General features: G+C 39.5%; 1 protein-coding gene across 2 annotated transcripts; it reads right to left on the reverse strand.

Moving 5' to 3' along the window:
- Window positions 1–1041: 1041 nt before the first annotated feature.
- On the reverse strand, window positions 1042–26123 carry aig1 (androgen induced 1). 2 transcript variants are annotated; one of them, XM_088089507.1, is made up of 6 exons: window positions 25830–26123; window positions 18676–18831; window positions 14620–14721; window positions 3484–3599; window positions 2744–2910; window positions 1042–1660 (listed from the first exon to the last, which is right to left on the reverse strand). In XM_088089507.1, the coding sequence occupies exons 1-6, from the start codon at window positions 25968–25970 to the stop codon at window positions 1641–1643; spliced, it is 702 nt and encodes a 233-aa protein (XP_087945633.1). In that variant the 5' UTR covers window positions 25971–26123; the 3' UTR covers window positions 1042–1640. The 2 variants fall into 2 exon arrangements, with proteins under 2 accessions (XP_087945633.1, XP_087945634.1); XM_088089508.1 differs by lacking the exon at window positions 25830–26123 and adding an exon at window positions 25240–25347.

Below are 26123 nucleotides of genomic sequence, written 5' to 3' on the forward strand. Positions count from 1 at the left end.
ACACCCGAGTGGAAGTTGTTCCCAAATTTGAGGAAATTCCATCAAAGCCACCATGAGATATGGCTTTCATTAAAATAAGACAAATGCAAGTCACAATGATATATATATACACACACATACATATATAGTACCTGTGCATCAACAAGTTCTCCTGTCTGAATGAAAGAATAAGTTCCTACCTGTGTGGTAGAGGTCTGATTTGGTTTAGGCAGCTAGAACTACCTGGATCTTTCTTTGGATTTTTTTCTGTGCACAAAAAAGGCTTATTTCACTCAAATTTGTGCACAGTTTTGTTTGACTGTGTTTCTTCATGTGCATTTCTCTTTTTCCAAGAAAACCCATCCACTTGAAAGGTGTGGAAAATCAAGATGCTGACTAGACAGCATCATCACTACACCTGTGCCTCGGGCTGGTCGCTGTAATCAGCAGCCTGATATGCCGCACCTGTCAGGTGGAAGGGTCATTTTGGCAAAGCAAAAGCATCTGTGAAGCTTTGTGTAACATTTTGAAAAGTCTAAAAGTCAAAGTCTTGTTTGCATACAAGAAGTCTTAGATCATTAAATGCAACTCATTTATTCTAACATTTTTGGGTGCTGAGGTCACCCACTTAGCCAATCCCAAGATGTTGCTTTGTTTTTCAGTGGAACAACACAGGATGGTCCCTTATATGAAAACTCAAGTTTTATCCATATTTAAGATTACGCACATTTGACAATATGTGTCAGACTCATGAAGGTGTAGTGCAATGATACTCAACTTAGGGCCCAAGGGCTGAATCTGGCCTCGATAGAATATCATATATAATATCAATATAATACCAAATGCCCTCAACTGCTATAAACACCACTGTGTACACCTGACCTGTGCAGGGCAGCTGCGTCTGGCCCCTGGCCTCTTGTCATTAATGGCCCCCAGGCTCCGGGCAAAGCCAGTTGAGTATCCATGGTGTAGTGTACTGCTCATCTTACCTGAGAAAATTTCCACACAGAGTCAAAATTTGAGATCTTGCTCTGGATCCAAACCGGACCGACTGACAGGAAATATTTTCCACTCGAGCTTTATTGATTTCATACCAACATCAAGTTGCTTCCATACATGTAGTGCGACTTATAAGATGAATAATAATAATATTAATAATAATAGTAATATTAATAATAATAATAATAATAATAACAATAATTATAATAATAATAATCATGATGATGTTCAACACATTATTAATGTAGTACTTTTGCAGTAGCTGATGAAGGAATTCATTCACTTTGATCAGTAGTTCATACCAGAAAAGCAAATAACAAATACTGTTAATGTGTGTGTGTGTGTGTGTGTTGAAGATCTGTGTTTTAGTCCACTGTCCTCCACATAACAAAGCCAGATGCAACACGGCTGCTTAGTTTTTGCCAGTGAAAAAAGGAAAGATGAGTTTTGATTTGCTTGCATTCGTCGCCTTTTCCCTCTATATGTACAGTTAAACAATGATTTTCTATGATTTTGTTGTTGAGTACAGTTCAATGGTAAATGGTCTTTTCCAGAGAGGTCACCTGTTTTCTGTTCTTGTGCTGTCCTGGGTGGGCGGGGCACGACTCGTCCTCTTCTGTCCGACTGAGGCAGACTTCGATGCCCGCACAGTGGAAGGAAGATCACTCACCTTTGATCTTTTCTGAGAGAAAGAGACGAAGAGGAGAGAAAGGAGAGTGAACTTTGTGAAGTCAGCAAAGTGTTAAAGTGTGTGTGTGTGTGGTGTGTGTGTGTGTGTGTGTGTGTGTGTGTGTGTGTGTGTGTGTGTGTGTGTGTGTGTGTGTGTGTCTGTGTGTGTGGGAGGTATTTCAAGTGAGAGTAAAACTCGAGACTAAGGCTGCAGGCTTCTTGTCTACAAAGTCACACACACACAGATTTATGTCTCTGGTGTGGGTGGAGTGCTACCTGCCGACCTGCTGAGCAGATGGACGGGGGAGAGCGCATGCTTGTGCGTGTGTGTGTGTCTGTCTGTCTGTGTGTGTGTGTGTGTGTGAGAGACTGGGAAACAAGGAGGCGGCCCGTCTGCACATGCTTCGTCTGTTTCTGCTTTTAAGCACTTTTCAGACTGACCAACAAAATTCAGTAAAGTTAATTAACAACGGAACTTTTGAGTGAGAATGAAGCTCTCCTCAGTCTGCATGACAATTTTTGACTCCAGACATTCGAAGGCACAATTTAATTGTAAATCCTAATTTTGGACTCTGCCCTTGCCATCGGTTCCAGATGTTTTGGCAGCTCTTGAGAATGAGTGTAGCAGCACTTTTCGTGTAAGACTCTTTTACTGGATATATTAATATAACATCTTTAATATCTGTATCAGTATTTATTTATGTAAAGACATTAGACTGATAAAAAAAAAACAAAAAAACATTGCTTTCACTTGGAGTTTTTTTTTGACCATTGGAATCTTTACAATTCAAGTGGAATGGGAGAAAACTTGACTTGTTTGCCTCCTCTTCACTGTTTTCAGACAAATCTAGCCTGTGACAGGAGATTTCGGCCAATCACAGGCCATTTCAGGCAGAGGGCATTCCTAGCTATATTCAATGGTAGAGAATCCTGCAGAAAAAAAGTTGCTTTTCCAGCATTAGTAACTACTGCTCACACTGCAAAGCGACCCAAAAGAGGAAACAAACTAATTAAAAAGAGTCAGACAATAAATGAAATAAAACACTAAACTCATTTTGTTTATTAAAGCAGTTTTGGTTGCATGTGCATTGTGTACCTGTCTGTGGCTGGTCCCAGATGTAGCTGTTGAGGATTTCTCCAAGGGTGTAGAAAATACAAATCACCGCGGTCATGGCGCTGAAGAAGACGACTCGAGCCAGCGGAGTGATGCGCTCCAGCACCGGGTACACCCACACCCCTGTCACCTGGTGCACCCAACACGTCCTGGGTGGGCGGGGACGCAGAAAGTCACTTTGCATTTAGAATACATTTTGGACTTGGTTTATGTGACACAACAGTTATTGTTAGAGATTCAACCATTTTAAAGTTTTATTGTACTCAAACTTCTAGGCTGAAATTACATTAAAACCCTACCAGAAAGTTCTAAAATAAACCAGACTTCACCTGAATTAAGCTTAAACTAACAAAGCAAAGATTAATTGGACCGTAAACCAAAATTGAGCTTAACCAAAAAGATTTGAACCAAAATCAAACTGAACTAAACAGATAATAAATAAACTCACACAACAAGAATACTGACTGACTGATAAATAGCGCTACAGGTAAGAGGAAAAACACATATTTTTGATTTTGGGGTGAACTGTCCCTTTAAAGCCTAGTAAGCTTAACTGAACTTACAAGGCCTTTAAAAGAATTCTACACCAAGTACAAATAAATCAGCCAAAACGAGACAAATCTACATGTTATCTATACCATACTACTAAATGTATCTGGCACTTAGCTACCTGCTTTAACCAAAACTGGATGTGAAGTGTATGTGGTGTTTATTGAGTGTACCAGAGGATGTATCCCACGCCAAAACAGCACACAGCCGCCAGACCCCACGACCTGCTGGGGTACCGATGGTGGGTGGTCCGCATCTCGATGATGATGAAGGGAAGAACAGTGGTGTGCTGAAAGAGAAAGTGACAGAGACAAAAGGAAAGAGACTTTTTTTAAAATAAATATAAAATCTAAAAAAAGATCACAAAATTAACTTTTTGGATGGATTTTCTGGGAACCTTTTACTTTTTAACTCCAGTGGTTACCAGAGTTAAAAAGTAAAAGTTTGTTGTCTTTGAATGATTCATTCACCCCTATATATAAACTATGTGTGTGTGTGTGTGTGTGTGTGTGTGCATGCATGCGTGTGTGTTTGCACACCTGTGTAATCCACCTAAACAAATTTAATGGGGGTCATGACATGTGCTGCTATTTTCTGTGAAGCTTAAACACACATGAGAATTGTGTTTAATCAGTGTCACTGTGACTCACCATCAGACAGCGGTAAACAAACACACTGCATCAAAATAACACACAGCAGTATGTATACCCTCAACCCTCCACCAGTACTGATCCCTGCGTGCTTTTAACTTTATCTGTCTTGTTTTCAGTCAAACATAAGGAAGTACAATTTTTCTCAGTAGCTTTTGCACATTTCGACTTATTTAGCCTCCACATCCTTTACTGACTTGTGCACATTAGAAAAGTAATTCTTCTTGTGTTTGAAGAAATTGCAAAAGCTTTTCGCAAATTCATGCAAATGATCATTTTTAATTGTCTGCAGCATAGTAGCACATGTCTGCTGAATTGATTAACTGCTCTCAGGTGAATCTTGACTTTCACAAATGAGCGGGAGGTGTTAACAGTTTAGGCATGAACTCCTGTCTTTGTCCAGCAGGGGACACTCAAATACAAAACACAGGCACACAGCAACAGAGATGGCGCACACACACATACACACACCGCAGGCATGATCGTCTCAGCAGAGTCGAGACCTCTTACCTCATTTGCACTCTCAGGAGCACAGCTGTAGTCCAATGTGTGTGTGTGTGTGTGCGTGCGTGCGTGCGTGCGTGCGTGTGTGCACGTCAGACTCTTCACCCTGGGCGAAGTCAGGCTGCTAAGCTCTTTTGTCTCCAGCCGTCAAGCCGCTCGGCCTCGTTATGTTGCGGTGAAAAAAACGACTGGGATTTTTCCATCTGTTAATTACTCCCAGACTGACAGTTAGAAATGATGATGAAGTGATTGGTTTGATGCTGTTGGAGTGAATAAGGTATAAAGGCTGCAGTTTTTAAGGGAATTTTGGTATTTTTTAACAACGACCCTATTTTCCCGCGTTGTTGTGTCTTTGTGACTTGGGAACGTCAATTTTTGAAAAGACTGATCCAGCCGGCTGCAGTGAAACAGGCTGCAATGTAACCACTTGGGGCAGGTGTGCCCTGTCAATTTCCGTTCATTAAAAGTGCTTGTTATGCCAGTTACAAGCTCAGATTGTCTGACAAAGAATTTTTTTTAACCATTTGCTTGATTCTGCTTGGTTTTGTTATTGCCTTCCTCCAACTCAACTTACAAGACTTCAGAACGAGACTCCACGTGCAAGACGTAGACAAGCTAACAAAACAGAGCCCAATCAAGCGAGAGGTAAGGAGAAATGGTTTGTTTCTTTGTCAGACACTTATGATAACAATCTGAGTCTGTCAGTGGTAAAAACAAAAAAAAGAAGCAATTTTAGTGTACGTACATTGACAATGCCCCAAGTGGGTACATCACAGCCTGTTTTAGGACTACACAGGCTGAAGACTTAATACTGGGCCAACAGCAAAAACTGTTGTTCCATTTAGTCTCTGAGACACAAAAACATTGGAAAATGGGGTCCAAGGTAAAAAATACCAAAGTTTACCCTTAAGGAAGGTTTGGTTAAGTGTTTGTTTATTTTCTGGCAAAAAAACAAACTGAACTTAAACACTGAATACAACCAGTTTCATCCAAAACCCCATCGATATTAATTACATTTTGAATTGAACATTTTGAAATAACTTGATTTTTTTTGATGCAGCAAACATCTTCAGATTTGAAATATGAAGGACTAGGAGTCTAGATTCTAGTGTTGTTAAAAATATCACTTTATCGATACTTCTGAGTGTTAAAAACAGTTTCAGTACTTATTTTCTGCAGTATCGATGCACCTGTACCAGCTGGGCACTCGTGCTCATTGTGGTCATGTTATAGCATTGTTATATTGATCTTTCAATAAATTTTACATATTTTTTATTTTAGTTATTTTAGTTATTGTAGTTAAATGTTTAGTCATTTTTATAACTGCATTGTTAAGGAGGGGCAGGTTAGCTGCAATGTAGACATGTGGCAGCTAAATGCATACGCTCCAGAACTACTTAATACACATCTATGAATCCACCTTAAAAGATAAAAAAGGCTCAGTATATACTTTACTATTCAGGTAGGAATGCATTTGAAGCTTGGACTGAAAGCTAGCAGGTCAATACAAACCTTAAGCCACTTCAAATCGATGCATTCTCCACTGAGTACAACTGCTCCTTTTTCCCTGGACTGGATAAGCCTGTTTGAACTGTCCAATCAGTGCTTTTAGCCACAGGAGGACTCCAATCGAGTTTTAGATGCATCTAAAGAATGATTAAAGCAAACCGGGTACACCTAAACAATTTGGAAAGCTGCAGCGAAAGGTAAGATTACTTTTTGGATTTAAAAAAAAAAAGACACATTATTTTTTACTTTGTCGTGTGTTATTAAGTGTGGATTGATGATGTAATTTTTTTTTAATTTTATCCTTTAAAAGTTAAATCTGCAACATAATTAAGTAAACAGAAAGTGAAAAGTAATGCTTTCTGATGTCAAGAATTGTAACAATTTTCTGATGTTAGAGTTTTCTTTTTGTTTTTTTTATTTTATTTCAGATGAGGTGAGCTCTATAAACTGAGGGGTGACCTGTGTTTTTAAGGTTGAAAACATTAACCACTTTGTGGAGTAAAAAGTCTTTGATTGTTACTTTCATTCATGTGTTTTATAAATACAAAAGTAAGTATTGTGTAATGTTACTCAGCTGCTGCACAGGCGTAACAGGTCACCTCGTTTTAACCATGAACGTTTTAGTTTCTGTAGTGAGTTTCAGTGCCTCGTGTTAATCTACATTCTTGACAATACTAAAAATCTGAAGAGAAACTCTTAATATTAATTCATTTTGGCACCGCTGTCGCCACATTTAAACACATTGAGTGGCGATTCACAGAGGTTTTTACTAGATTTAACAGGAAAATCACACTTGTGTGTATTTGATGCAGCAGAGCGCTGTATGCACTGTACACCGAAGGACGAGGTCATTGTGTCACAACCTTTCTTTGACCAATCAGCATCTCTGGTTTCCCTCTGAGGATTTAAAAGGTCAGTCTGAAGATGCCAAGTATGTGCAAACTAACAAGAGTAACAACATCTCAGAGAAGGACAGCATAGCTCTCTCTCCTGGGGTCTTAAATTCTAGGTTTCCCTCCCATCATTATACTGTACACACACACACACACACACACACGCACGCACGCACACACACACACACACACACACACACACACACAAACATCCTGACGCTGCACTTTTAACCAGTGTGCCTCAGTGGAATTCCAAGTGTCTCGGCCGTGTTTAAGTTTAGTCTTTGTTCAGAGGACTCGCGGCTCGTAAATAATACTCCCTTTATTCTCTACGTCCCTCTCTCTCTATTTTTATTTCTAGGTCTCTCTTTGTTGTCCTCTCCCTCTCTCTCTCTCTCTGTCTGTCTCCCCCCCGAGGTTTGTGGTTTCTCTCGAGCAGCCAGCTCTCTGCCTCTGTGGAAAATCCCCCCTCTTCGGCAAACAGCGGTGGTTCGATCCTGTGGTCTGGGGCTAAAAATGGGACAAACCATTTCACGCAGAGATACACAGCTGGGGGTGGGTGGGGTCACATGGCTGAGGGCAGGTTTCGCGGGGTCAAATATCCTCCGGTTTTGACGAACAACTGAGACCGTTGCATCGGAAATAGATTTGCTCTGGGATGGTTCTAAGAAGCAGAGGCTGTGACCTGAAAGTTGTGGCTGGACCATCGAAAAAAAAGTAGTAGTAGTCTTTCGTACGCCACTACATGCTGTTAAACTCATGGACAAAAGTTTTTAAAAATTCCCATGACTTTTCAAGAACAAATAAAAAATACAAATTCCATTTCAGAAAAATGTGCAAGTTTGTCCTAAAAACTTGCCTTACACGACATTGCACGTCTTTTAAAGAAAGTACTGCACATTGCACTGTCGATGCTGAAAGCACATACTGTCCAGCTTTAAGCTGACGCATATTGACGCTAACTTACTACACCTAACAATTAATTTCATTACACCCAACAAACTTCCATTACTTTTGCAAAACTTTCAGTGATTTTTACTAATTCCATGACTTTTCCAGATTTTCCATGACTGGGAATTTTTTTCCTGAGCAAGGCACCACAGTTGACCTTCAAACAGCTTTATTGAATAAATTAACTCAAAAGTCTAGTGATGCTCGTCTGCTAAGCCTGCAAACTCCACATTAAAACGTGGATTCTTGTTGGCATAGTATGTTTTTGCAACTTCTTTTCTGGCACAGTTCGTAAAAATGGCTTATTTTTGCTCAAAATCGGCTTTCAAAAACTTGATGTGTACATCAATGAGATTTATTCCTCTGCACTGGCAGTAATTACAAAACACGTGAGTCCACCAGTATCCTTGCCAAATTTGCCACAGGTGGTGCTGTGCCAGTTAATTTTGTAAGCCTGACTCTTTCCATTTTAAATGTCCAGTTCAGTTCCTTTTAAGTTTATTGACATTTAGATTTCCCATTTGTATGATAATATCTGTATCTGTTCATTCGATCATTTTATTAAAGCTTACACTGAGTGATATTTAAGCCTACAAAACCTTATTTTTGTAGCTGCTCCATAACATCAAATGGGAATATTCTATTAAGTCAGGCTGACACATCTGGTATGTTTGGAAACGTTTGTATCCTCAGTAGAATTTTAAATAAACTTTTGTGGCTTTTGAAATAAAAGTTAAAAAAATGTTTGGCTTCATCACATAAGATTATAAAGATGAATCCACTGGTGGGTGCTTCAGAGTTTAAGAGGCCAAAGAGCAGCAGCTGATGCAGAGCTTGTTGCTCCGATAAAGGTTTTTAAAGTGAACTCCACTTGAACTCTGAAAACCAAATGAAAAGTCTCCTGTTGACATTTTGCTCAACAGTTTTCGAACTTAAGGAGCTTATCATGTCACAGAGGGACAATCCTGTTCCACTTTCTTTCAGAAACACACTCAGAGAAATTGAGTCTGAATTTGAGCCCTGCAGCACCGCTGTGACTGAAGTCACTAAATGTCAGCATTCAGCAGAGAGACAGACTGGTAATGATGCTCCCATGTTATATTCTTCTTATTATTAATATTATTCGTACACTTGATTCACTGACATTGGCAATTATATCTAGATTTTTCTTTAATTCTTAAGCACTGTTGTTTATCATTACAAAGAAAGTATAATGTTTCTAATGTACAAGCCTTGTTGTGAGCTGTTTCATGTAGGAACTACTTTCTTTCTACCGAAGCACACCCACCAACCGTATAACTGTGCAGAAGGAAGTGTGCATCTACTCATAGAACAGCAAGTGCAGTGAAAGATGTACAAATTGATGGCGTCCTCCCTGGCTGAGCTTTACCATTTGCTAGCTCAGCCGTGCTAGGTGAGCTAGCAGTAGATGCACACTTCATTCTATGTGGTGGTGATACCGTTGGCGGATGTACTGCCACAGAAAGAAAATAGTTCCTACAAGAAACTGCTCACAACAAGGTCTGTGGATTTTCTTGAGTTACGCGGGTCATGATTTCTGGAAAGAGTCATTGCTGTTTGGTTTTTTTGTTGTTTTTTTTCACGCTTGGATCTAGATTAATAAATAGAACTACAGATAAGAGGAAAACACAAATAATTCTTATATTTGTTCTAAGGTGAATGGTCTCATTAATTTCTGTAGTTTCTTTATTTTAGAATTTCTTATCATCTTCATATAGTTAATGCTAAAAAGCATTAACTCTATAAACATTTTTTCTTGAAACAGCAGTGAATAAATTACCTCAAAAACCTGTCTATGATCTCATTTGTCAAGAGTTGATATATCTACTTTTACTTTTTGACAATGACAACAGCTTATAGTTAAATCAATCACGTCTTAAGTATTATGTTAGTTTATGATTGTCTGTTTGGAGGATTAATAATGATTAATAGGCTGCTTTATTCTGTGTGAGTCACTAAAAGCCTAAAAGGTAAAAACAACGCAGCGAATGAATCAGAACACAGAAGGTTAAGAACAGATCCCAGGTTTGTTTGTAAGTGTATGTGTGTGTGTGTGTGTACCCAACAATGATTCACCAGATGTTAACAAACAGCTGATCCTTGGCCAGCAGCTTTTATAACAAAACCACAGAGAGAAAAAAAAAGTGTGTGTACTTGCGTGCGTGTGTCACAGGTCAGTGGCGTCAGGCTCAGTGTGAGTCTATAATCCTCTGTTGCTATGAGAAACCTCACTGTGTGTGTATGTGCGTTTTTGTGGGTATGCCTTTTTGAACTGCAAGGGTAACCGATCACACACACACACACACACACACACACACACACACACACACACACACACACACACACACACACACACACACACAGATGGACACAAACATGCTAGTTTTGCTATGCTTGTTTGGACTCTTTTTTGGATCACATTCACATATTAAAAAAAACACTTTCTAGTAAAGGTTTTGTTTTGTTATTCTCTTAGTAACCACCACTGAACAGAGGGGACCCCACCCCTTAATCACATTATCTAATGGAGAAAGCAATGCTTGGTTTAAACCAGAGGCACAAACTGTGAGAAAAACTTTCAGATATTAAAACTCTCTGAAGATGCTGAGGCTCATCGCCCAAAACATGTGATAAATGATTTTCACTGCAACACCAGAGAGAAAGTTCTCACAAAGCATCGAATAACTAATCAAAACCAAAAATCTAAAAAAACTAAAAACTAAAACTTGATCAAACACCAGTATGATAATAACTCATTTAAATGATGGAGACCATCTTTAGGAAATAAAACTGATGTGACATGTACTTTGAGATTTAAGTTTGGCCCATGTCCGATCCGCTAACACTGAAGGGGCGTGATTTGTGACCACAGCCAGTGAGCGGTCAAGATGTTTTCGGCTTCACTTTTGGGGAGCTGTCAAGTTGCCCATTTTTATTCAACTGTCTATGATAATAATGCAGGGCACAATGGATAAAGAAAATAGAGTTTTGAGCAACTAACATGACTGCTCTGTGCTCTTAGAAGAGTTCTGCTGACAGTCCTGTGTGCAGACCTAAGTGTGTTAAAATCCATCCAGAGGTGACAAAGAAAGCCTGCAGTGGCGGACGCAATCAATCACGGTACATCATGACTATTCTGTTTGCTGAATCTGTTTGCATTGCAGTTAGTTGCATTTACCTTTATTGATACACTAACTTTTCCTTGTCCTTCAACCATGAAAACTTTTTTGCTCTATTTAGAGATTTTTCTAAAATATTGGCATTTCCACTCCTTTTTTTCGTGCACATAAAAATGGGTGGATAGTCATGCACCTTGAGATTAACAACACATTGTATTCGATGTTTAGTAGATTATTTTCCATAGAGTGCTGTCTATTGATCTTTCACTGGTGATAACAGTGTTTCTTCGTGGCATGAAGGACAATATTACTAAGTAACCTAAGTTATTAATCTTAGAGTTTAACCCTTTAAAACATGGATGGACATCAGTTTTCTTGCACAGTGTTCAGACACCGTATGCAAGTATTTGAATGTTTGAAATAGCATTTCTTTCAAAAACATGATAAAAAAGGCAATCAGCAACTTGGAATAAAATGTTCTGCAAATTGTGGAAATATTATAAAAAGGTGACAAGGGAATGACCAAAAACTTAAACTTAAACTAAAAAAAAAGAGAGACATTTAAAAAAATATCAAATTACTTGGGAAAAACATCAGTAAAGGTTTGTTTATAATTATTATAATTATATATTTAAAATTAGATTACAGAGAAAATATTATAATTATTTATGTATTTTTTTTAATTTAAATTTAAATTTCACGTCATTTTCTGTCTTTTTTTGTTACTTTTCTTTTAGAAAGAAATCAAGCCAAATTGCTCAGGTTTCAAGTATTAGTAATATAGACAACAACAGATCATTGTGAACTTTATAAAACCTCCACTTATTCACTTCTAATTACTTTATTGGCCTGACTGTTAAAAAGATTCATTCAGATACTGTACTCTTTCTTCCCTGATCTACATCACTCGACCCCTCCCTCCTCCAATGGGAATGGCAACACGGTTGCCGTGGCAGCCAGTGTAGACAAACAACAGTGATACCATGGAATACCGAAAAATATTTACAGCCATACTGGACTAGCACACACACTCCGTCTCTCCCATCCCACACACACGCACGCACGCACACACACACATTGTTTCACAAAGGCGTATGCACAAACTTCCTCACGTTTTGTGTCTCTGTCTTACACACACACGCACACGCACGCACGCACGCACGCACGCACGCACGCACACACATACACACACACACACACACACACACACACACACACACACACACACACACACACACACACACACACACACACACACACACACACACAAGGCCGTTGGCGGTGTGCTGGTTGTTTTGGTCCTTGGCAACGGCGCCATAGCAACCACTTAGCAATTACATCATCTTTTGGAGTATGAGAGGAGACAAACAGACACACACTGCCTTTGTCTTTTTCAATCAAAGTAGCGTTACGGGAATGATCATTTTTTAAACACAACACACACACAGACACACGGCCTCCCCTCAGCTGCTCTGTGCACTGTGTTCTAGCAGAAGGAAGCTTCAGAAGGAGGTTTTGCATATTTCAGACAAAGTGCTGGAACATTTTCTGATTATCTCACAGGCCAATTTAAACGCGCACACACAGCTGACTGTGTTATCAGTCAGTCGACACGCCGCACGGCGTGTCAGTCGCTGTCTAAACATTAGATTAAACCCACTTCCTCTTGATGGCAAATCAAAGCCAGCGATCCGCTGCTGACTGTATTCAAATTCAGAGGTTCACCAGCACCAGCTTTGACCAATGATAAGATTTATCAATTACTTTATGGAGGTTATGATCTACTGATACGAGTAGTGACCCATGTAAGACTTTTTTTTACATGTCAGGCTGTCTGAACTTGTAATATAAGGAACCATCAGTCAATTTATCATTTTAGTACCACAGCAGGTGGAACAAGGTCGCTTAGATGTGCTTCTTCTCCAGCTTCCTCTAAGACAGCAATCCAGCCTACAAAAACTGCATGTAACATGCATGTAAATTTACCAGCATGGGTTAAAACAAATAAGACGCAGGCAACCCGAAAAAAACGCTGCAGTCCTAAATTTTCATTTTAATCAGTGTCCTTTTTATAATTCCTTTATTTAGTATTTCTTCTACTTCTTTTAAATGTGTGTGTCCCTTTTTATCATTATGTGTCCCCTCTCTAAATTCTGAGGTTTTCGCAGCACAGGCAGAGCTCTCCATTTCTTCTTTATTTCCTCAGCAGCAGTTTGTCACTCGCAATGCAGATAATTGATGAGTTGATCTGATCCGATCTGAACTGATTGGATTAAGTCAATGGATGAGAGGAGAAACTGCTGTGGGGGAATGCAAACTTTTAGACCCAGCAGAATGAACGTTTATGTTTCACCTTTAATGTGCCTGATGTTCTGCTGCTCCATCTGTGCCCAGAGTGCCCTCTGCACTCTGAGAGTGTGTTGCAATCAATGACCGAACAGTATATACATTTCAACAGCACTCCTAATGGATGGTCCAGCTCAAAAAAGAGAAAATCTCTTTGTGGCAGCTGATGTTTTAATCAGGGTGGGCTGCCGCAAAAAAAATTATGTGTCCCATCCCAATCCTAATTATGCCAATACTTTCCAGGGTTTCCCCAATAATTTGTAAATGCCTGGCGGGCCGCCAGGAATCACTGCCAGTCAAAAAAAGTTTTTTCTAATGTCAAATATAACAGCAAATATTCTTTACAGTGAGAAGTATTGTTGGTTAACAGCAGGACAGTTGAGTGTCTGTTATCTAAACTACTAAAGTCAGTTGAAAAGGTGAGGTGAAGATAACGAGGTCAGGGCAGGTTACAAACAGGTTCAGTAGTGAACGACATGCTAACATGCTGACTGATTCTACTTTTTGTGTTTTCAGCTGAGCTAGACCAGAGAATATTCGTTTAAAACAGTTCAGTGACGCTATTTGCCTTCATTGTTCTCCACGACACCACTAACAGGCAAACCAGCATTAAAAGTGACATATTTTCTTCTGACATAACTGCTGCGTGGTAGATCTAATTGATGCCAGTGTAAAGACTGGTTCAAAATTGTAACTGATAAATGTTTGGAACAGTAGCTGATTAAAATAAACTTTACTCTGAAAAGTAAATTTGAGAACAGAATTTGGTGTGGCCATTGTGTTAGCACCCCCTTCTAGGCCAAAGCAGTCTAGGGGGAAAACAATGCTTTTTACTTAAAACTGCTGCACAGTATTTGTTAAATCACATTATTACACATCCACTTAACGTGGTTTAAGGCTTCTTTGCTTTTTCATCGGAACAGTAAAAACACCCCTTATCCAGTGTTCACGTTTTATTCCAAAGTACATCTGGAATTCATTTAAGAATAATTGCAAACAATAAGTTCGTTCTGGTGCTGAGCTTTGCAGGTGTGGAGCAGGTATCGTTTGCAAAGCTGGACCACAGCAAATCTCTTATATAATCCCTCCTCTGTGTGTGCCCTGGGGTCTTTTCCCATTTCATATTAATCCAAGATCTTTTGATACATCTCTTGCAGATGCGTTTAAATTTCCTTGGTCATGATATATCTACTACTGTCATCTGCAATATTTACTTAATATATTTTAAGTCTTCTGTACATTTGCAACTCATTGTTAACTTTAATCTTAGTTAAAGTTCATTGTAACAATGGCAGTATCAGTATAGTTGGACTCACCATGCCATGGTTGAGCCACTGAGGGATGAAGTTGTCCAGTAGTCTGGGGTAGACCAGGTCTCTGTCGTACAGGTAGAGACTCCAGAATGTGAACACCACAAACTAGAGAGAGAAAAAGAAAATGCAAAGTTAGCAAACTGCAGTCCGCACACAGAATGCATCAATGCTAAGCAGCTGTACAGAAAGACTGAAACCAAGTGTGTATTATGGACCTGCTGTTGGTCAGGTCAGTGGAAGAAAGGTCAATGGTAAACTTCACTTTGACATGTTTTGCAAACAATAGCCGTTCCTTAACATAATAAATTTGGTCAGGCGACGTCGGTCTTTGGTGTCCATCCTGTGCTGACTGTAATGACTTTTCTGGGCTGGTGATGCGTGCGAACCATCCATGTGTTAAAATATGTAGATTCTTTGCAGCAACATCTGTATTTTAATAATTATGTGACATCATGGCTACATGAGTCCGGACAGACATGGATGTAAACTGCAACTTGACTGGTTTGTGTCAATTACTGACACTGAGTGTCAGTAATTCTAGTTTGTAAGAACGCAGTAAGCAGAACATGCTGCCTCAGTATAGTTTGAAGAACTTGAACATTTCTCAGTGGAGCCGTATGTACAGTATTTATTTAGGACAGTAACGTGTTTTAAACCTTTCTACACTGTGGTGGTGGTTAAATTGTTAAAATAAAAACCCTGTTTATAACAACAAGACTGCTGCATCAAGTCCCTTGGCCAGCGGGCTGTTACAGCAACCTTCTGTCCTACATATCCTGCACACACCATAAGCTAACAAACTCTTTGTCTAATGTATCTCCAGCAGGATGTTTGGACCCGCGCCAGACCATGTTCTGCAGGACGGGGGTGGAATTACCTGACTGTCATCTGGGTTCCAGTTCGAGGCATCTGAACCAACCCCCCCTATTGTAGCCTGACCGGCATGTTCTCTGCTTTCAACAAGCCGGTGGAGGCAGGAAACACACACACAGACACACACACACACACATTTGTCCTTGTGAGTCACACATACACACTGACTTCCTTTAGTTTCCACACTTCCTTATACAGAAAGAGATGCTCATATGGACATGCATGCACAGGTATATACTATATGTACCTGCCCACCCGTACATGTGCCAGGTCACTACACACATATGCAGGCACACACACACACATATACACACACACTCTTTCCATATCAGTCAGGATAGGTTTCCAGACATTAGCTGTGGTGATAATCATGTCTATTGTACTGTGTGTAAACTGAACTCTGTGCCCAACTCACACACACACACACGCACACGGCACCATGCCAGCTGACTGCTTCTATAGGTGTGTGTGCTGCAGCCTCCATTATGGCAGCTACCTAACTAGCACCCTGATAGCTTAGGGCAGTTAGTTATCGACTGTGCGTGGTTAGTGTGTGAGTATAGTATGAGTATTCATGACTGTGTGTTTGTGTACACGTGTGTGTCGAAAACTGGGATATAGTGTGGTCAGACAGTCATACCAGTTCCTCAGTGCATTAGTTACAGGGCACTTTGCCAACTGAGGACTTGTGTAAGTGTGTAAGTGTGTGTGTGTGTGAGAGAGAGAGACAGAACCATGTGAGTGGAGTCTGCTAACGCTGTGAGAACAGCCCGAGGATCAGACGGAGGTCACCGTCTGGCTGTCTGAAGCAACAGAGGACAACTCAACGCTGTTTTCCTTTGTTCTGTTCATTTACAATGAGATTTAACTGAGATTCTACCAAGCCTCAAGAATAAATCGTTATTATTTTAATAATCAATTATTCCTTCGTTGAGCTTTCGATGATATCTTCAAATTCCTCTTTTGTCTCACTAAAACCTTTGTGCTTGCCTGGCATCAGCAGGCCAATTCACAAGTTCAAATTCGTCTTGAACTTCTCAGTTCATTTTCAATTATCAACACCCGTAAATTGAAATGCATCTAGACACGATTAATGACAGCAACTGACAAATGTAAATAGATTTCAGCTTGCAGAATTGAGTTTTGGGTTGTGGCATCAATGTGTCCGTGTTTTTTGCCACCAGAATTTAAAAATAGTATTTCAACAGATGGTTCCACATCAGCTGCAGCTATTTTTTTTCCGAAAATGCCTCCACGGCGCTCCTCTTTACTGAGCGAGGTTTACGCCAGCTGTAGTGTACCCTGCGCGAGGGTGCCTGCGTCAAAAATGACGTCACAGCATATTTGCATTGGGCGCAAAGTCTCCGCATGTTGTCAGTCATTCTGTAAAACCCACTCCATATCAGGGGTGACTGGCCGGAAAGTGAAACTTATCTATGCAAATGGACTGGTAAGACTTGGATTATACTGCACAAGTGGTGTGAGAGTTTCTAAACAGATGTTTTGCTGTTGTTATACTTGGTTACCAATCAATCAATAAATCAATGTTCTCTGTTTTCAGTGGAGGTGAGCCAAAAAAAACATTTTCTTCACTAAGTCAAGGTGGCACAGTGTGACTAATTCATTTACAAATGGTCATTTTAAAGGTTAAGTATTTTTTGAATGGGCTTGAAAATTTTCTTTTTTAAATTTGAACATGAAAACTGGGTAAGCTCCAGCGCTGATGAAAACCATGTGATTGAAAGCTCCAGAACAGCTACTAAACAGACCTTCTGGTAAGCTTTATAAACTGGTTTCTAAATTAGCGATACTTGACAACATATTTCACCAGAAATGTATGATTGTTTATTATTATTATTTTTAGTAGTAGTAGCAACAGTAGTATTCATAATTACTCATTGCTGTTTGTCACAGGTTCTACAGTTTAAGACAAGTAATATTTAAGACTTTTGAAGACTTTTTTAATGCCATTTGAAATGAAATTTAAGACCATTTTTACATAAACCCAAACAGAAGGAAAAACAACATGAACCGACATCAGTTACTAAAGGTAAGAGAGGGTTTTGCCCAAATAGCCTATTTATCGTAACATGAAACATAACTTTTTCTTGACGTTAATGCGAGAGGCACTTGGTAATTTATCGTTTCCTTTTTAAAATGACTCTTTATTTTGAGATTTTATAGTGTCAAATGAGGAAAAAAAAGATTCATAAAAACCCTAGTGCCCATTTCTTAGTATTTCTAAGACTAAGACATTTTAACAATTAAGGCCTTATTTTTAGATTAATTGATTCAATGCCTTTTAAGACTTCTTAAGGATCTGCGGGAACCCTGTTTATCATGTCCAAAAACCTAAAACAATAACCTTGTTACAGTTATACAAAGACTTTTACATGTAACAACTTGCCCATCTCCATCACCATTAATTTTCCCGTTGAGTTAAGAGACTTGTCTCATATTGTGGGAGTATTTTTAGGATTTTTGAACAGAAAAAGCACCACCCTCATTGCTCTGGTTCCCTCTCCCACATGTTGTCAAGCAGTGTGTTTGCTGACAAAAAAAATCCTTTATATAACTCGGAGAAGCCGCTGAAAAGTTTATTGTTGCTGTCACACAAACCCTCAAACCTGACGGCTGTTTGAGAGAGAGCTTTCGGCTAGCTGAACTCATGTGACAGATAACAAATAAATGGCCTGATTCTGTTGTAATACCACATATATAGTTACTGATAAAGGCCTGAAGGCAAGAGTTCCTCTGTGATGTCCTGACCTGACCTACAAGGGGATTTTTTTACTAGCCAAGTGTAAATGTAGCACTCTTGACACTTGGGACTTCCACATACTGAGTCCACAAATGTGTTTTTGAGACTTATCCGAGAGGACAAGCTTTCTGAATCAACATCTGGGCCCCCCTTCAGAGAGACTGAAGAAGGGCAAGAGAGGTAGTGAGAAAAAGGGAGAGAGAGCTGATTATACTGCAAACGCACAAACTTGAGCCTTTGATTCCTGCAAGCCAGGCTGATCCTTCCCCAGGCTATTAGGTGTGTGTGTGTGTGTGTGTGTGTGTGTGTGTGTGTGTGTGTGTGTGTGTGTGTGTGTGTGTGTGTGTGTGTGTGTGTGTGTGTGTGTGTGTGTGTGTGTGTGTGTGTGTGTGTGTGTGTGTGTTTGCATGCATCCATCCGCTCACCGCTCCGACAGGGAAGGCCAGTACAGCCATCATCCAGTCCCTCAGGCCAATCAGTTTCCTCAGCTGCCGCTCCTGCTCCCTGCTGTCACCTCCCTTAGTCAGCAGACTGGACACATCGATCAGGACGCACACTCCAAAAAACACCGCCTGGATCACCTACACACAGAGACGGGGAGAGTTCAGCAAGCCCTTTAACAGCTTACACATTTTCACATGACAAACACTTCAAAGAGCTAGAGAGACACGGGGAGAACGAAGGGGCTGAGGTGGTAAATTTTTTAGAGGAGGAAGCGAAAGAAGAAGAGTTGATGAGACAGGGCAGCACACTGAAGCAAAAAGCTGCACCGCAATCAAAGCAATCATTGCATTTTGTGGTGCACCCACTTTTCCATAACCTGCCTCGCCTTCCGCTACTTCAGTCGTTAATTTCATACATTACCCTAAAGTCGTGTCAACATCCTCAGGAGAGGCTGCTGCAGACACTGGCTTCAGTCTGAGACGAGCATGTGTGAACACAGCCAGCCGGAGAACCAGTTTGTTACGCAAATATGACCGCTGAAGTGTTATTGTGGTCCCTGTTTATTCACCACAAAGTGTAAAGACATCTGGCATCGTCCACCCCACTGACTGTAAGCGACCCTGTACAGCTCAGCCTTTAACCCTTCAAACCCTAGACCGTCATCAGTTTTCTTGTGCTGCATTTAGATGCCTTTCACAAGCATTTTAACCATTGAAACTTGAGAAAAATGGTTTGATTTCTTTCAAAACAAACATAAAGAGCAACCTGGCAATAAATATCCTGCAAACTGCAACAAAAAAAGAAAAAAAATTGTAAAAAGTGACAAGGAAATGAAAAAAATTTGAGAAAAATGTCCAGAAAAATATATTTACCAATTTCTTAGTTATACATTAAAAATTGTGTTGCAAAAAAAGAAGAAAATAATAATTTTTTGACACTTTCTTAAGGATATTTTCTTGTTTTTTTTGGTTGTATGTTTGTTTTATATTTTTCTTTTTTTCTATTTTCCAGTAGTTTTAGGTATCATCTTTACTTTTCTGCTAATTATTGGGCCATTCCTTATTAAGGTACTTGCGGCTTTGCGATGTTTTTTAAAGAAAGCAAGCTAATTTGCTCAGGTTTCAAAGGGTTAACTGATGTCAAAACTTACATGGAACTCATGAACTCATGATATTTTACTCCATACACCTCCTTTTTATTGTCATGGAGAATGAATATGTTTGCCTTCACTAGTGTTGGAGTTTACTCTTTTCCCTGTACTTGAAGCTGAAATCTGGTGAACATAAAATCATCTGTCATCTTTTAATGCAATTTTTCCCTTTTATTGCCCGTCACCTAGCAACAGTGTTCTCAAAGTTAAACCACTTGAATGTACTTGACCTCCCATACTGAAAATGCAACCTTACCATTTCCTTTTAAAAGGCAGCGCATCCTGCACCTGCTGCAAGTATCTGGTCACGATGGAACGCCGTTCATATTGGAATAAAATGGAAAGGACTTAAAAATAAGTCAGATTTAGATATGTTTTAACACTGTGAGGACACTGAGGAGCTTGTGGGGGACCTATTAGGCTTATTTTTAAGTTCAAATTGGTATTTTGGGTTTCTACTAGAACATGTTTACATGCTTGAATGTTCAAAAAACACTATTTTCCTCATATTGTCTGTGTTGGAACACCTGTATTCATGCTCCGTCTGAAAGGCTTGCCCTGGATTTCCACTGCTTGCATGTGCGTTGCATAACTGCTCAGCTGCGGTTTTCGTCCGTGCTCCCTCATCCGTGAACTCCTACCGGTTGCGGTTTGAGTGCGGCACGGCGCAGCACTACCGATCAGCTGGAGTGGCAAAACTGAGGAGTTCCCACAGTAATTACAGAATCAGACGCATTATATCAGTACAGAAGTTAGTAATAACTCCATCCACTCCCATAACTCCCGATATGGTGTTCCACGCCATTTCCTTCTTATGGTTGTCCTCATAAAAAGAACGTGTGGTGTCATAAATAATTTTTTCACCTCAATAATTAGCTTCTCCTCGTCCATGGTGTCAGTAGTGACCTCTGAAAACCTCTGACCTGTTGACTCCAGGCCAGGATCTGCCCGTTGTGACATTTTGTTGATGTAGTTACGTAAAAGACGATGTATGAGTGTTTTATTCTCCATGCTTTGTTGAGGTAAGATGGTCTGGCCCAACGTGCAAGTTAGAGCATGTGAGTCCCTGAGTGTGCATCCATCTGGCTAGCCAATCACCGCTGCTCTCACTGTTGTCATAGGACGGTTACGGCTGATATTGGGATGACACTGTTGTGGAAGCGTAGCACCCACCCTCTGGTTCTGGTTAAGACCGTTATATCTTTCAGCGCTGTTGCTGTTGTTTAGCACTGTTTATGGAGTTAGCACCATTAGCCTCCACCACTTACCTCCACGTTCAGAACCATGCCCTCAATTTCGCAAAGAGCCCCTTCAAGAGCCCCTCCCACTCTGCTCTGACTGGTCAGTGCTTTCAAGTCTTCCATCTCTCTACGTCTTAGCAACTGTTACAGAGTATAGCAGCACTATTTTACCATAAAAAAAAAATCCCCAATAAAAGCTTCTAAACCAAAGTCTTCACAACTGGACGCCGAAATCAAGGAGAAATTTAACACATCAGCAACCAAGATTACGTGTTTGTCTGATGTTATCATGTAGCTACACGTAGTAGCGTATGCTTTAATGTGAACACCTGCCAGCATGCCAACAGCCGATGACCATAAAGAAAGCCATCATGAGCTAATGTCAGCTTGGCTCAAAGTTAAAAAAACATTAGAATCAGAGTATTCACACCAGTCTGAAGCCCTAGCATGATTTTTTTTTGCATACGTTTAGCTCATTTTTTAACACTTTGTCCATGTTTAATACGAACATCTGAAATTGTAACATTACATATATAAGAGAGAAAATAAGGAAAAGCACAATAGGTCCACTTTAAAAATATTTCAGAGAAAGAAAACATCGAGTATCTCTTGTTATTATTATTGTTGCTGATTATATGTAAGTCTGTCTTTAAAAGAGATGAGAGGAAATATAATTTCCAGTCAGCTACTGTAGTGTATATGTTAGCTCCCTCGAAGGCAACCACTGTAAATAAATCTTTTCTCTAACCTTTTCGTCAAAAACACACTGTATTTAGATGAAATTATACATGCGTAATATTAGCAAACACACCACAAATACGTGAGAGAGAAACCAGTTCTGTATTTTAACCTTTGCCTCTGTGTAATGAAACACTCTCATCAAAACATTCGCAGGGATGGATCTGGCCCTCCTCTCCAGAGAGACGTGGAGAGGATTCATGCACCCGTCTCTCCTCCTCATCACTCCTCCTCTCCTCTAATCTCCCACCGGGAGGATCAGGTGTCATCCAATAAGTGTGGGGTCGACTGGACATTAGAGACATTTTGGCTTATACGTGTGTGTGTGTGTGTTTGTGTATCATCCTACACGTACACATCCTACAAATACTGAGCTAGTATCTAACTTGATGTCTGTGTTTCTTGTTATCTCTGTGCATGCTTGTGTGTGGATGCAAATATTAGTCAGATACTTAATCCTTTGAAACCAGAGAAAATTGGCAATGAGCAACATAACACGTAATGACCCAAAAATGAGCAAGAAATAAGAAAAAAGTTACAAGAAAATGACCTAAAAAAAGCATAAATTTAAAATAAAAAAGGAAGAAATGAAAACAAACAAGGAAATGACCTGAGGTAAAAAAATTAAAATAAAATAATTAGTAACAATATATTTAAAAAATATCTTTTTTTTATACTTTTAAATTTAATGTATGTATTTTCCTCTGTTTTTTTAATATTAATAATTCTCTCTCACTCTTTCTCATTTTTCACCTTTTACAAATTTCTTGCATTTATGGGACATTTTCTGTCAAATTACTGATTGCCTTTTCCTTCATGTTTTTGACAGAAATCACACCACTTTTCTTAGGTTTTAGAGATGTAAATGTGTGTAAAGGGGGTCTGAACACAACACAAGAAGGCTACTGGTGATCAAGGTTTCAAAATTAGTTAGTTATAGTTAAATAAGATTAGCTACATAAATAATTGGTTCCTGTACAAAGTCACCTAACGATGAGGCTCTAACCAGTAACAACACACACAATCAACCACAACCAAAGTGACTGCATGTGCGAAATTAATCTCATGGCAATGATGTCAGCATTTCAGCATCAGTGTAAGCACTTATTTGTACAGCTTCATGTTGCACAAGTTTATACACTAACACACATACACACACACACACGCACACGCACACACACACACACACACACACACACACACACACACACACACACAGACAGACATCATGATTAAGAGCCAGATGTTTGCAGCATGTGTGCATGTGTGTGTGTTTCCTGGCTGCTGGTGTGTACAGGTCATTAACAGCACAGTTAACCAGGAGGAGAGGTCTAATGTGGAAAATATGACACAGCTGTTTCTCACAGACACACACACACACACACACACGCACTTCTTAATGTACACCTGGTTTTGACCGATCACAGGAAAAACTGCATTTTCCTACTGTGCACCTTAGGCATGGAATAATCTGCAAAAAGATCTAAAATTCAAAATTTTGAATCTCTTGATGAATTTCAGAACATATAAATCAATATGTATGTATGTATATATATATATATATATATATATATATAAAATAACTGCAGTGTAATAATAAAGTAACAATAAAGTGTAATAGTTGTGATAGTGTTTAAGGTATTGCTGTTTCAGTTTAAAAAGCCTCAGACAGAAACTTGTTTTTTATATGAAAGAATGAAAATAATTAAATTCTCGCAATGTTGACCTCTTGAATGCATCACTAGCCACTCAAACTTACAGTATACCGAGCTGAGCAACAGTATACATTACTTTATTACTGAAATAAACAGGCATTAAAAAAACATAAAAAATGTACTTTGATTTTTTGCTTCAAACATAAATATAGAAAGAGTCTTCTGCTATTAATTTGTCTAAAATGGTTAGCTTGTGATAGCGAGTTCATAGTAAACACACTGTGTGAGGCTACTGCTAAAGCTGAGTTGCTATTTTTGTGAATGACCGGCTAATTGAATTAGTCTCCAGTGAAGCCGCCTCTTTGTGAATGCTTGTATGCGTGTTTTGTTTGGGATGACTGGGAGCTGTGTGTTCACTCGTTATCATAGTGAAAAGTCTTAAATTTACTTTTCACTTCAGAATTCATAATACATTATACAGAAGCTTTTATGATTCAAGTATTGTAAATGTAAAGTAAACATGTATCTTTATATATTTGGGCAATGATAATGAACATTTAACACTTATGTCAGCAACCCCCCATTATTACACAGTTACAGTTTTAAATGCACAAACTGATGGAACTGAGACATACTGAGACTGATATTGGCATACACAGGTTCTAACGATAATCACGGTATTTAAAAAATGAAATATTAATATCATGGTAGTAATACCCATATGGTAATATTGTGTAAATAATCCAGCGCTGATTTAATTCTTTCTGCTCTGACTTTGTCCTCCTCTTCGACTCTCTACACTCATATTTTGAGTCTAATTCATTTGCCCAAGACAGGCGACAAAACGCACAACAAACAAAATTAAAAAGATTAATTTGATTGATTTTTTTATACATATTGGAATAATGTCATTATTACAATTTTTTGGCCACGATAATTGCATTGTGAAAATCTTATATTGTGCCAGTTCCAATAGTGTTCTAGGAATGTTTTTTTTTGGAAAGGTCAATGCAACCTCTTTAAAAGCCTATGGGATTTTTACAACGGACTTCGGATTACCGCATAAAATAAGCTCGATGGCGAAGGTTTACGATACTTACACATTTTTTTTGCGTGAGAAAATGTTGACAAATGAGCAAAACTTTTATAATTTTTGAAGTGTGAACGTTTTTGCCAGAATTGAAAAAGCTGGTAGGCTATAAACTTACAACACCACAATCTCATAACTTCTCATCTCATTTAGCCTCAAGATACCTCAAGGCTCAGAATTTTAGACTGGGATATTTACTGATATATTTTATGTCATAGAACAAAACATAAACATATTTTAAACTTGTGTTAACCACAGAGCTTATTTCAGCTTCTATCAAAAAATAAAAAAAACAATTGACTTCAAGACGAGGGAACTGAAAGCGCTGAAATGCTAACTCATTACCGCTTTTTAGCACTCATTCCTGCGCCACTATTGCTGTGTGGAAATAGAACTCATGATCTTGTACTTACGACATGGAAAGTCATGTGCACGACATGCTTGGCATTGAAGTGGTTAAGTCGTGAGAGCACAGCTGCTAAGCAGTGGCAACATGGCCACCAAGGCTAACAATTTAGCAAGCTAGCAAGCGAGGCACATTATACAGGTGATGCAACGGCATATTGTCAGCGGAAAAAGATGAGGACATTGGGAATATCAACATTTTCTTCAGACATATAAAATTTCAACGACTAACTCTGTATAACTAAAATTATAATGTATTAACTTACTATCCACAGGTGAATCAGCATGGATGGCTTGCCATTTCTGAAAATATCAACAAACACGTCACAACTCACAACTCGGAGCTTCCGGAAAATGTCCTCTTATTAAGTCATAAATATGACACGGGGGGCGGGGCTTATGTCATGAACATGGTAAACACAAGCCCAAATGAAGGCACCATATATGTATATGTTAATTTTTTTTTTATGTTCACCCTGTATTTCTATATATGTGTAAAAAAAGAAAAAAAATGTGTGTTGACACTATTGACAATCAATAGTGAACGCGCGGCGCGCTCCCGTGATAGGAGTGCATTCTGCACAACAACACCTGTTCCGGTTCAGCCTCTGTACGCCGCGAGCTCACCAGTCAACCACGTTGGGGGCTTCAAAGGCGACTTCAGACACATGTATTATGACTGACTGCAGTTTAATGACCTCCTTTCCGGTTAACGATGAATGAAACACCGGAACAGTGGGAGCTGAGAGGCGGAAACGATGAATAATCACTGAAATTTGAACACAACACGATGCACAGACTCTGCAGCTCGTGCAGCTAACTCACCGGGTTAAATTAATGAAAAGTTAAATCTCACCAGATCGATGAAGGTCAGAAACTTCCAGCTGCCTCCGTAGGTCTGGTGTGCCGGCATGTCTAACGCTTTGTAGTGGCAGAGGATGGAGAAATAAGACAGCAGGATGGCGACCCGGAGAACCTGCGAGGGGATCAGCGCCATGATGCTCGCTCTCTGTCTCTGTTGACCTGTGTACTGTTACCTCTCTGCACCTATTTACACCTTTCTCCCTGTTTCTCTTTAATGCTATTTTGGCCTGTCCTCACCTCCCTCCCTGTGTCTGCGCCTCTCCTGCCCCCCACTGTCTGACTACTG

Source organism: Plectropomus leopardus, chromosome 16, assembly GCF_026936395.1.
Source record: "Plectropomus leopardus strain MGB_pleo_1.0 chromosome 16, ASM2693639v1, whole genome shotgun sequence".
Taxonomy (NCBI): domain Eukaryota; kingdom Metazoa; phylum Chordata; class Actinopteri; order Perciformes; family Serranidae; genus Plectropomus; species Plectropomus leopardus.